General features: G+C 46.2%; 1 protein-coding gene across 1 annotated transcript in view; it reads right to left on the bottom strand.

The window, feature by feature from the left end:
• The window catches only part of LOC121292357 (sodium/potassium/calcium exchanger 4-like), a 283,353-nt gene extending 270,122 nt beyond the window's left edge, over window positions 1-13,231 (bottom strand). The window contains exons 1-2 of the mRNA XM_041214208.1: window positions 13,072-13,231; window positions 12,108-12,221 (exon numbers count right to left, since the gene is read on the bottom strand). Coding sequence (XP_041070142.1) covers window positions 12,108-12,221; window positions 13,072-13,231 — 274 coding nt within the window. The remainder of the gene's footprint in view (window positions 1-12,107; window positions 12,222-13,071) is intronic.
• Window positions 13,232-13,855: the final 624 nt, after the last annotated feature.

Genomic DNA, 13,855 nt, shown 5'->3' with positions numbered 1-13,855 from the left:
AAAGATTCAATGATCTGCTGTGGTCAGCAAGGGTAAGTGCAGAAAATGGCATGGGCCTGTGTGAAGAACCTTAGTCGGGTGCCCTTTGCTTGGAATGTTCACGGGTCTAAGAGTGTGTATGCTACTGGCACTGAAGCCTGTCCTGCCAAGGCTGGGATGTCAGCATGACGGGCCTCAGTGCATTGCAGGGTGAGATGTGCCACAGTGACATGGCTCGCCTAATGCCCGGGTGGGAACCAGAAAAGGACTTTCAGGGAGATGGAGCAATAGTGAGGCTTTCTATTTCTCCCTTTCAGGAGAAGAGCAGTATAAATGCTGCGGAGCGCTGCAGAACAGTTGGAGGAGTGCCAAATCTGTGCAACCTCATGAAGCTCAAAAGCGATGCACTGGAGCCGGAACACTTCAGACCAGCTTACTCCTCTGGTCGCGGTGAGGCGGGGTTCTCGGGTGAAAATGCGAGTGCAGGTGACAGATGCGTAGGGGGTAGGTACTGGAAACGTAACGGGCTCCTCATCAGATACTGAACTGTGGTAGCCAGAGAGCCCATTGAAGCTCCAATGGAGATGGCACCATGCAGCAGCTCTCCATTGCCTCTGCAGCCAGCCTAGCATGCATAGTGACTCTGATGCTTGAATGTACTGATCTTTTGCCTTCCTCCCACAAGTGCGCCATCCACAGGAGCTGCCGGCGACCCTGAGGTCCTCCCATTGAGCTCTGAGGAAAACATCACACCTGCACCAGCATCACACTGTCTCTCTGAACCAGGCACCTGCGCAGGTACTCACATGAGGGTGGGCATTAGTTATTCGGCTCTGTGGGTAATGCACAGTGGTGAGGGCATATCACACTCACATGAGGAGCGGGCAGAGGCAGAGAGGTCCCAGGGAGAAGACAGTGGGAGCACAGCTGGAGACCAGGACCATGCTGCATCCGAGGCAGATGATGAGCCTCTGGAGTCGTCCATCAGGCGACAGATGCTGGATGTCCAGTGTGATGCACGGGGAGGACTGGCGGACTCATGAGAGGATTCCATGCAGAGCATGAGTTCTACGTTGACCCTCAACACCGAGCGCACAGCCTCCTCCATTGAGAGAGTGGCGATTCTCATGGAAAGTCAGCTTCAGGAGCAGACTCAGGGATTCCTGGGGTTACACTCAGACCTGCAAGCCCTCACACAGGCAGTGACCTCAGGAGGTCACTGCCAGTGAGTGAGACGGATGAGGCACCCAGTATCCCAGCTAGGTCCCTGTCCATCAATGGTGAGCAAGGAGGTGCAGATGGACCTCACGCTGCCAGGCGAGTTGCTTGTCATCTCTGCGGGCTCCTCTCGGGGCACTCTGGATGAGGGCACCAGCTCCTCCACCGCTCTGCCACTGGCCGCTGCATCTGACAACGCGGCAATGACTGAGGAGTACCCAGCTATGGGGCTGGATGCACCCCTCCAGGCAGAGCCAACACAGGCTCTGGTGGCCAAAGGACGACCACCAAGGTCATCAGGGTCACCAAGACAGCAGAGTCAGCAAGCTGCCTCCAACACCACTGTCAGCGAGGGGGGGGCACCAAGATGCAGCACCCACAGACGTAAGTTGAAGGCATCTTGAGCACAGCAGAGGCGTGTCACAGGTGACATTTTTTGCATTAATTATTTTGACCCTTGTGTTAGGGATGGACACTTTGTTTGTTCATGTGAAGGAACAAACATTCATTTGACTGGGCTGAGTTGGCTGGATGGTATGAATAGGTGCCAGATGCAGCACACGCTGGTAAAAGTATGGCATTGTGTGGTGCTGGCATAATGGGTTGGGTTCTAATTTATTGATTGTTAGCAAAGGAGACAGTGCCATTGGCCTGACAAGGCATTGATGCCTTGGATGCCTAGAAGAAGGTTCACTGCATCAAAGATTCCTAGTGTCCCTGCCACCATGAGGATTCCTGTCTTCTGCCTTGAGGTCTTCACCCTGCACCTCCCCAGGCTCTTCCTCTGAACCATCACTCGAGTCATGCTCCATGGCCTGTGGAGCTGCCTCACTTCCCTCAGCCTCCAGTGGATACCCCCTTGCCAGAGCCAGGTTGTGCAGCAACGACAACTATGAGGGATAAACACTCTGGAGGATATTGCATTATACCCCCTTACCAGTCCAGGCATTTGAAACACATCTACAGGAGCCTGATTGTCCTCTCCACCACCGCCCTTGTGAAGGCATGACTCCATTGTATCTCTCCTCGGTGTCAGTTCTTGGGTGACGGAGTGGGGTCATCAGCCACCTCTCCAAGGGATAACCCTCATCACCCAGGAGCAATCCACCTACTCGTGCAGGAGCCATGAACAGCCTTTGTACCTGTGAGTGCCGCAAGACATTAGCATCATGTGAGCTCCCACGGTAACGGGCATAAACCTGGAGAATCTGTGTCCTGTGGTCACAGACAATCTGAACATTCACTGAGTGGAACCCCTTTCTGATTATGAAAGCTCCAGGCTCACCTGCTGGCACCTTGATGGCCATGTGAGCGCAATCTATTACACCCTGGACACAGAGGAACCCAGCCATTGCAGCAAAGCCTCATGTTCTCTCCACCTGGTTCGCCTCATTTATCCAAAAGCGGATGAACGTGCTGACATGTCTAAAGATAACATCTGTCACAAGTTGACACAACTGGGTGCAGCTGATTGAGAAATGCTGCACAGATCCCCCACTGGGCCCTGAAAAGAAGCGGAGGCATAGAAGTTGAGGGCCACCGTGACCTTCAAAGCCACCAGCATGGGGTGTCCGCCCACACAGTTGGAGGCGATTTCCAGACCTATCACGTGACATATCGCTATCACCATGTCTCTGGAGAGGCAGAGTCTCCTGCGGCACTGGACCTCGGACATCTGGGAGGTAGTTAAAGCACTGCCTGAACGCTCTAGCCGCTGGGTAGTGTTGTCTTCGGCATGCCCTCCTGCCTTGGCCTCCCTGCTGGTCCTGCACCAACCAAGTCTCTGGGCCTCTCCTCTTAAAGGTCTGTCCCTAGGATGCTGCGAAGGCCAACTTGGCCTCCTCTCCCTCCTGCCCCTCTCTTCCTCTTCAGAGGAGGTTCCACCAGCAGAATACACCATCCCCATTAGATGGGATGCAGAGGACCAGTGCCTTGAAAATGAAGGAGCTCTGTGCTGCGATACTCAGAGGAAATTTCCAGGGAAGATGAGGACCTGAGATGCTGAAAGGCAGGCTTGACGATCAAACGAGATGCCAAGAAACACTGTACTCACACAGCAAAGGACTGGCAGTGACAGAGAAACTGCTGCTGCTCTGGGGGTCTTTTATCCTGCCCGTGGATGAGGAAATGATTAAAATGTGAATTCCGCCCACCCGTTTTGCCCATGCGATGGGCTAAAAATTGCACTGGCAACGTAAAATCAAGGTCAATAGGTTTTTTAATTACCTTAATTGGCGTTTTAATTGTTGGTGGGTGCTGCTCCAAGTCCGGCGTGCACCCACCGACCTCAATATTGCACGTGATGGCATTGGGATGCATGCCCGGTGTCTTGTCGCACAATTTTACGTGCATTTGGGTCAGGCACGCGCCTGACTGTGGGACGCAAGATTCAAGCCCAGGTTTTCAAAATCTTTTTGTCTTGTTTAATTACATTTACAAACATGTATCTCTGTAACCTTCTCCCACCCTATAACTCACTGAGATCTCTGCATCTTCCAACTTTGGCTTCCCCGATTTTCCTCGCTTCACCACTGATGGCTGTTCCTTCGATTGTCTAGGCCTCAAGCTCTCAAATTCCCTCCCTAAACCCCTCTGTCTTTCTATCTCTTTCTCCTCCTTTTAGCTTCTCCTTAAAAATGTACCTCTTTGAACAAGCTTTTGGTCACCTGTTCTATTGTCTCCTTACGTGGCTCGATGTCAAATTCTGCTCATTAACATGAAATCTCTTGGAACTACGTTAAAGGCACTAAATAAATGCAAGCTGTTGTTAATATTCAATTATTGAGTTTAAGATGCTGGTTGTAGTAGGAATGTCTGGTACATGCCGGGTTAGTGTGTGACTGAGTACAGTACTGCCCACACACGTGATGTAAGAAGGCACATGACCTAGGCCTAGGGTCAGTGTGGTGTTGGCCTAGGATGGCGATAGCCCCATACCTGTATCCTTTACTGTATAGTTGTATATAGTGACAAGTAGTTAATAATGACTAGCTATCAGCACACAAAAGACTACGAAGACTTCTTTAACAGACACGTTTTGCAACCAACACCATTCCGACACTGGTCACCACTTGGGAAGCAGTACCCCAAGCACACAAGGCAGAATCTCTTCACCTTAGTCCCTGCCAAATTGGCGGGACCATTTTCAATTGGTTTGCACATCCGATCCTCACATCACAAAGCAAACTAATTATCATCCCGCCTCTGGGCTTCCTGACCAATTAGGAAGGAAGTATTTCTGATTAAAGGGTCCTCAGCATGGGTTACAAGGGCTCAATAGCACTTGTAACACATGAGAGCACTGAGGAGCCAGGGCCTCAGGAGGGCACGAGCGGAGTAGCATCATACTTTCAGGTACCAAGTTCCATACTCCGACTTGCCCAGCATTCTCCTGCACAGCATGCCTCAGGTCAATACATCCTGCAGCTCTATTCATTCCTCTCCCTACAGTCATCTCATCTCTCCACCTGAACAACCATTCACAGTCAGTCTCAGCCCACTGTCCTCTTGCACCCATGCCTCACAATCACTCTCCACATTTGCTGCCCTTTCCTCCTCTCCATACAAGCCATGACAAACAAACAGTCACATCTCTATTTTCTCTCCTTTCAGAAGAAAGGACAAAACCTAGAGACAGGCAGAGACCTGGTGGGGGTTGTAGTGGGGGGAGTGGCCCTGCAGTGACAGGTGCCTTGTCGGCCATTGGCAATGCATGCCCACCTGCTCCACTGGGAGAGAGGTCGTGTGCCAGGAGGTTTGCGGGTGCCATCAGTGACCCGCCGTGAGAGCCTGAGCCTGAGCAAGAGAGAGTTGACCCTTTGCCTGTAGACCCTGTGTTGCAGGTCCAGCCTCCTTCCAGCTAGATCTTGAAGCCCATCCCCCCTGCCCTGTGGAGGGACAGGTGACTGAGGAGAAGGTAGGTGGTACTGCTCCTGCTGCTGCTGATGGTGGTGGTGTGGCCTTTGCTCTCCTGCCTCTCAGCAGAGGTGGAAGGTGGAGCTGCATAAGCTGCACCCATGCCGTGGTGGTGAAGCCTGGCAGCGGTAAGTGTAGCTGAGGGTGAGTGAAGTGCTGGACAGGTGAAGTGCCCTCCAAGAAACTGACAATCACCTGCCGAGCAGTGAAAGAGCTGCAGCCTCTCACCAGGCCATGGCTGGAGCTCTTCAGTGTAACTGATCAAAACCTTCCCAGCTCGTCAGTTTCACTGAAGGAGCTCCTCCCACTGTGCACTCGAGTTGCCGACAGGTCGGGAAACAGGTCTCCTTGCTGGGAAATCCAGGGTTCAGGATCAAAACAGTCAATAATTGGCTTAACTAACTTAATCACTTCCTAAATACTTACCTGACAGATCCAAGGAAGCTCCCCACTTGTCTTCAATGGCTGTCTGGGAGAATCAGGAACGGGCAGGATCCCGATCGGGCATCAATTTCCGTGGCCTTCCCTGCCTTTAAGCACTGGAATCCACCTCCCACAGGTTGGAAAAATTCTGCCATGGTGTCAGTTGGTGAAACTCTCAGAAGTCAGAGGGTTCAAATCCTGCCCCAGGGACTCCAGAACAAAGGTCTAGGCTGACACTCCACTGGAGTGCTGCACTGTCTGAGGTACCGTTTTTCAGATGGGACATTCAATCATAGCCCTGTCTGCCCTTTCAGCAGATTCCATTGCACAGTTTCAAGAAGCGCAGGGAGTTATCCTTGGTGCCCTGGCCAATGCTTATCCCTCAATCAACATCACAAAAAGAGATTCTCCATTCATTATCGCATTGCTGCTTGTAGAAACTTGCAGTGCAATACCTGTTTGGTGTCAAGTCACATAGCATCAGCATTCTACAGCCTATCCCAGACAGTGTGGTCACTTACAGTGACAATCCAGCCGGGCCCTCATAATGGGAGTCAGTGTCACTTGCTTTGGTGTAGCTCCAATAGTTGCCATTCAGACTCTAGGTTCAAACCTATTCCCTGCCTTGGAGAGGCAGACATCCTCATTGCAGAGAAAGACGTCAAGCCTGAAAAGGTTGACAGAGCAATTGGATAGAGGTCTACTGTCCTGCAGTTTAGCAAATGCAATGAGCTAGGCAGTGGCACAGCCAGAGCAGCATATATTGACCTTTCTCAGGCTGTCATCAGCTCTTCTCCTCTATTACCCTCTCAACCAATATCAGCCATAGTGCCAACAAGATTCACACAGGCTCAAAAAGATTTTTAATTTTTGCACTGGATGCGGGTGTTGTGGGCAAGGCCAGCATTTATTAGCCATCCCTTTGTGCCCTCCCTGACAACTGAGCAGCTTGCTAGGGCATTTTAGAGGGCAGTTAAGAGTCGACCAACTTGCTGTGGGGCTGGAGTCATGTGTAGGCCAAAGCAGGTGAGGATGGCTGAAGGAAGGAGCATTAAAGTACATTAATGAGCCAGATGGGTTTTTAATGATAATTCAGCAGTTACATGATCATCGTTAATGAGATTAGCTTTTTACTCCATGAACTATATTTAAATTCTTCAGCTGCCATGGTGAGAATTGACCTCCTGTCTTCAGATCATTAGTCCTGTAAGCCTCTGGATTTCTGGCCCAGTTCCCTTATGCTGACATGCAACTTCCAGCAGCCCTCACAGGTGCAAATGCCTAGAAGTCACTGACCACAAGCATCTCAGGGGTTCCAGCATGAGCAATCTTCCACCAGCTTTGCTGAGGCCACTAGGGAAGCATCTTTTAGGAGTACTAAGAGTGTGGAAACCTTCTTATAAGAAAGGCACCATCAGCTGGCACCAGAGCATGAATTGAATAGATAGTAGTTATTATGTTTGCCATTAAATTAATCACCTTTATCGTATTTGGCATCACGTGCTTCAGTGTGGTTTTATAGCATCAACTGAGTCAGCGCTGTCAGTATGTCACTGGTACACAGGTTGCTGAATAGTATGAATGTTCCTTATTTCAGGATGAAAGGAGTGGGGAAAGATGTAACAAGGAATGTGAATTCAATGGGGCCCTATACAGAGGAATGAACAGGTCACCGGAATCGCTGAGCAATGAACCCCTCCCTCACTGCAAGACATTTAGGTGGCCTCATTCTTCCACTGGTTACTTACCTTCCACAGGTTTTCCTCAGCCTGTGAGGCCTGCTGCTGCTCCTCCTCCAACTACACACCTTTCTGTATGGTGAGGTTGTGTAGAATTTAGCACACTGCTATCATGTACGAGGTCTTTAGTGGGGCATATTGAAGGGAACACCCAGACCTGTAAAGGCACCTGAGTTTGTGCTTCAGCAATTCCAATGGCATGCTCTATAATCATCATCCGGGCGGTCCCCTGACTTTGGTTAAATTGGTGTTCTTCAAGTATGGTGGGGTGACATCTGTCCTGCCATATTCCTGGAAGGGTTAGTGGGATGGTGGGGAGATGGTAGATAGTCACAGGATAAATGCATCTTGACAGCTACCTAGGTACTTGCACAACCATGCATAATGCTATTGCTGTGATCAGACACTGCCGGACATTAATGTCTTCATGAATTGATAGGTGCTACTTCTGGGGAAGGAGGGAACTGTTTCAATGGGATGGTGAACACTTAAACCCGTATCAAATAACTAGACTGCTAGATAGGGGTTTAAATTAAAAAGGGGAGAGAGAGTTCAGCTAGGGGTAAACTTATAAATCTGAAGAAAAATGTCAAGACTGTGAAGCACAGGAGCAATCTGGGTAAAATCAAGCAGGTTGAGTCAAGAAGGGACAGAGAATTTAATCATGGTACTAGGGTATTAGGAACCAAGGCCACACCAGGAAATAATAGCTAAAAGTTAAAATTAAAAGCGCTATATCCAAATGCACATAGCATTTTTAACAAAATAGATGAATTTACATCATAAATGGTTTAAACTAGTAGCCATTACAAGAACATGGTTGCAGGGTGGCCAAGATTGGGAACTAAATATTTCAGGGTACCTGAATTTTAGGGAAAAAAATGCAAAATGGAAAAGGAGGTGGCGTAACCCTGATAATAACGGATGAGATAAAGGCAGAAGTGGAAAAGAATCTTATCCCAGAAAATCAGTATGTAGAATCTATATAGTGGAACTAAAAAAAAAACACAGTTCAGAAAGCACAGGGGGCAGTAGCTTATAGGACCCCTTCCAGTAATCATGTTAGATGGAGTACACATCAGAAAATTAGATGCACATACAACAAGGATAATGCAATAATTGTGGAGGACATTATTCTTCATATGTCTGGGCACACCAAATTGACAAAGTAGCTTGGAGGACAAGTTCATGGAACTTATCTGAAAGAGTTTTCTAGAACAATATATGTTAAGGAACTAACTAGGAAAGAGGCTATTTTAGATCAAGAGCTACCTAATGAGACAGGGTTAATTAGCAATCTTATAATAAAAGATCCTTGCCTCTGACCTCACTAATCAAATCTAAACTATTACTGTGACAGCCTCCTGAATAAAATTGTCCAAAAAGCTCTTCCCCTCCTTAATGCATTGCAATGCCTGTACTTCGGACTCCAGATCAATAATTCTCAGCTGAAGTTCCTTGAATTGCAGATGTTGTGGCTGCTCAGGACTTCCCTGGTCTCCATGACCACCCCACTTTCTCCAGATGTGGCACACCTCCTGCAGTGTCATCTCCATCTAACCTTATATATTTGATTCATTAAAGTTTTATGTAATTAATTCACTTGGATTATTTTTAGTTTTTTAAACTAATTTTAACAAGTTTAAATTATTCACATAATAAAGTAATAGAGGCTACTAGTTCTAACTACTTAGTGCCTCAAGTTTTCACACACGCTAGGTAAATCTGTTATCGTAACCCTCTACTTCCTTTTCCCTCATAATCTTGGTCTAGCTTCTCCTGAAAATACATCTATAATATTTGTTTCATCCACTCCCTATGGTAGGGAGTTCCACATTCTCACTACTCTTTGGATAAGAAAGTTTCTTCTGAATCCGCTATTAAATTTCTTGGTGAATATATTATATCCAGGGCCTGTAATTATGCTCTTCCCCATGATTGGAAATATTCTATCTGTATCCACTCTCTCAAAATGTTTCACAATTTTAAAGACCTCCATTAGGTCATCTCTCAGCCTTCTTTTTTCAAGAGAACAGAGATCCAGCCTGTCCATTCTTTCCTGATATGAATACCCACAGATTCCTGGTATCAACGTTATAGATCTTTTCAATATCGGCTCCTGTACCACGTATGCCTTCTATAATATAGCAAGCTGAACTGCATACAGTGTGGTCTAACCAAGGTTTGATACAGACTTATCATAACTTCCCTTTTAAATTACATTCATCTAGAAATAAAGCCTAGTGCTAGTTTGCTGTTCTTATTGCCTTGATAACCTGTGGCGCAAGGTTTAGTGGTTGGTGTTTTTTTACTCTGAGATCCCCTTGTTTCCTCTATTCCATCTGGATTTGCACCTTCCAAGTGACCTCCCTATTCTGATACCAAAATGTACTTCCTCATATTTATCTGTGTTGAACTTTATTTACCAATTATTTGCCCATTCTACAGTTAATTAATATCCTCCTGCAGTTTGTTGCAGTCCTTCTCAGCATTGGCTAAAGCAAATCACCACCACCACTGCGCCCCCCCCAACCCGCCAAACCCAATTTGGTATCATCTGCAGATCTAGAAATAACGTTTTTGATTCCAAAGTCCCGACTGCAAACTCCAGGCCATTGATTTTCATAAATTTCAAATGTCACCTATGCTCACGCTCACTAACATTTGTGGCTCTTTTCCCTATCCAATAAGTTGAGCAATCATTTCTGATTCACTGTGTTATATGCTTCATGTGTGTTATATGCTTCACATGCGTTATATGCTTCTCATGCATTATATGCTTCACATGCGTTATATGCTTCTCATGCGTTATATGCTTCACACGAGGTCATTCAAAGAAAACTGTTTCTCCTGGTCCAATTCAAAAGAACTGTGATGATCTTTTAAAGTTACACATAATCTGCACTGTTTCAATACCGTGCATCATATCTTTATATTCATACTGTACCAACATCCTCTTGTATACTGAAGAACACCCTGCTATTACACATCATTCATTCTAATATTTGGAGAACCAGTTCTGATTATTAGTTTGTGGAAGTCATAAATATGCTAGAATTTGTGAACACAGAAAATACCATTGAGCACGCACCTTCCATAAATCATTTATGATCCGCTCTGTCACATATGTCTGAAAAAAAGCTGCACATAATATATTTCTTGATTGCCAACGGTAATCTTCCTATCCCCACACCTTCACTATTGCAATCTGACATCAGGTAACAGCCCTGTTCCCATCCACATTTCAGCACCACAGGAATCATAGAGAACTGTTTTCCCCTGTTCTAGAAGCTGGGCAGTACCTGGATCCCATGAACAGGCTGGATCTCTGTACCTGCAGAAAAGGAAACTGTAACAAGGCCCACCTGATTTTCAACTGACAGAAAATCACGTGGGCTGCTTATGGACATGCATCCCTCTCCAGCAATTTCCTTATGTACTTCACCCAAGTGACAGAATATGTAATCACAATAAAAATCTGCCCCCAATTTCCTTATAATTCCCCATAATTTAATCACATGTATCATTTTCGCCTCCAATCCTCCTTCCAACTGATATTTGTCCAACTTCTGGCTGATGGGGTTCATTACCATAGTATTAATCATTTCTAATGGCGTCCACTCTGCACTGCTCTACTACATAGAATTTTACAACACAGAAACAAGCTATTCAGTTGTTTTATATTGGAGTGCATGCTCCACACAAGCCTCTCCCACCTTACCATCTCACCCTTTCAACATATCCTTCTATTCCTTTCTCCCTCATATTTATCTAGCTTTCCCTTAAACGCATCAATGATATTCCCTGCAGCCACTCCATGAGGTAGCAAGTTTCGCATTCTCACCACTCTGGGTAAAGAAGTTTTTCCTGAATTGTGTATCGGATTTATGGATGATGACTTGTTAAAATAAAGCCTCTAGTTTTCGACTCCCTACAAGTGTAAACATCTTTATGTATGCAGCTGCCAATCAATCTGCTTTATCGTTTTAAAGACCTCAATCACCTCTTAGTCATTTCTAGTAGAAAGAGTCTGTTCAGTCTTTCCTCAACTCTTTGCTTGAAGCTGGTTAATCTTAACTCTGTATCCTTTAACTCCAGCCGGACAGTCAAGGCCATATGGTTAACGTTTTCTGCATTTTAAAGACCATGGATCATCTCCACTTCAGCTGCAAATTACCATTGAGAAAACCAAATATAAAACCACTTGAACAGTCACTTGGAACAGGCTATTGCCTCGTGCCTTGTGGTGTTTACTTGAGTGACAAGAGACTGTCCTAATGAACATGTTACATGAAACAAAGGGTCATGGTGTTGTGGAACTATACACTGAGCATAAAAAAGACTGGATCGTGCAGCCACCTTAACTGGAAGTTCTACGACCCACCAGGGAACTGTTAGAAAAGTTTTTTTTTAAAAGGGGGTGATCTTGCTTGGAAATAGAATAGTTTCCAGGCAAACTCTTAACCAGTGACAATCTGAATCGGAAAAACAAATGGTTTCCACACATCTATTTGATCGAAATGTGGTGCCAAATGGAGAACACCTGAAAAGGTACCAAGTAAGAAATCATAAATACCTTCCACTGAACTATAATGCTTGCCTGCAGTAAATTGTTGCCTTGACTCTCCCTAGCAGCACAAGAGCAGTTCTACCAGCGTACACTAGCTTTGACATCTTCACACAAGGTGGTTACTATAGCAGCATATATTTGATTAGCGCCGCATCCAATCTGGTTCAATATCTAATGACTGCTGCACTCCCCAAAAGGGGACTTGGATGTCAAATAATATTTAAACAGCAATTCACTCTTGGGCATTCTGGCGTACTCCTTACCTGGCTCGGTGCAGTTCTTTGCTGGTGTGTCGTTGGCTGTTGTTGCCACCATTAGCCTCCTGCTCCACCACCTTGGGTCCAGTGTGGCTTGGTGTCCAGTCTGTTTTTCGTGTTCTGTTGGGAGTTTTCAATTGGGGTGAATTAGTGTCTCACGGGGAAGATGCCGCTTTGTCCGCCTGGGGCACTGGGATTGCAATCTACTTCTCGACTCCAAATCTCTGATCTTATTTCAGTCCGAACTCTCCAGCCAAGCCCACGCCAGTAGGCTGCAGGAGCATTTTCAAAACTTACCGGTGCAAAATCCCAATAACAAATGGAGTCATCCCGAACGGCAGATTGAACAAATCCCAACACAATTCATTCATAACATCCTCCTAATTGCGGAGTTTCCGCAGGATGCCACAATACTTAAAACGACCTTCACATGCACGAATTACGACCACTGAATAGAACTTGCGATATTTTTTTGCAAATTGCATTTTGCTAAAAAAATAAACATTCTTAAAGTGTTAAACAAGACTGGCATTGGAAAATAATGACAGGCCGTTACCGGGGGGGGGGGGGGGGTGGTACTTCACACACCCTCCAGGGCAGCTACATCAAGGATGTTTTATTGCGGAGGTAATCTTATTCCATAAATATCAAACTTCTCAGTTATAATAGTCCAATCGATTTTGGACAAAGCCGCACAAACTCGTGCTGTGCTAGTTCATTACTCCGCTGGGGTGGCACAGGGAGATGCAAACTTACAGTGGAATCACTTAAACTGCAGCCTCGAAAATGTTATATTTTAATACAAAACGAATAGGGTGGGGGGGTGGTTTAACACCGTTTGGGGTTGGGGGGGAGAGAGAGAGAGGGAAAAATCATTAAACATTTTTTTTGCAAAGCAGTTTTGCAGTGATAGGTAGGTACCAGGTAGAAAAGTTCAATTCCTCGACAAGGAAAAGCTGCACTCACTCACCTAGTCTCGATAAGAGGCTGCACATACACCACGCGAGGAACAGAATGCTGCAGGAGACGCCGATCTGATAAAGAAACATCTCTCTCCTCCTGCGAACTTTGGTCATTTTTGCAAACGTTGACATTATTGTATTTCTCGGTCGTTTGGTCAGTGAATCCATCGCCTCGACAATTTTTGCTTTTGTTTTATTGCGGGGGGGGGGGGGTGTTAAGAAAACCTATTTGTTTCCTTTTTTTTGTCCCACCCACCCCCTCCAGTGTGTGTTTAAACTCCGGCGCCAGTTCTCATTTCATGGCTTTTTGATGCAGTGTCGAGATCACATGTGAGCTGCAGGTTTCAGGGACTAGGCGAGAGAAAGAGAGAGAGAGAGAAGAGGCTGTCAGTTTGAGGACGCCCGCCGCTTCGGGTAATGACGAGAGCTCGTAAATTTCTTCCGAAGGGGATTTTTCTTGGGAGTTCTCTCAGGATTCACAAATCACCCCGAGTCTCAGAGGGAAAAAAAGGGGAAATATCAATGCAAAAATAATCAGGTGATAAATTACAAATCCTGATCTTTATATATACACACACACACATATATATATATATATATATAAACAAGAAGTTTTGGGCTTTTTTTGTTGGATGCAGTCCCAGGTTGCACTCCCAAGTCTTGTGCTACACTCCAAGCATGTCACAACTGCTACATGTCTTGTGCACCCTTCCCCTCAGTTTGATTCCCTAAGCTACATTTTCCCTCTCTTTAACTTTGACTCTGCCGTGCGCAGCTTCGTGACCCTGGCGG

The sequence above is a fragment of the Carcharodon carcharias genome, chromosome 20, assembly GCF_017639515.1.
Source record: "Carcharodon carcharias isolate sCarCar2 chromosome 20, sCarCar2.pri, whole genome shotgun sequence".
Classification (NCBI taxonomy): Eukaryota; Metazoa; Chordata; class Chondrichthyes; order Lamniformes; family Lamnidae; genus Carcharodon; species Carcharodon carcharias.
The sequence above is the reverse complement of the archived record's forward strand: the minus strand, read 5'-3'. Positions and strand labels throughout refer to the sequence as shown.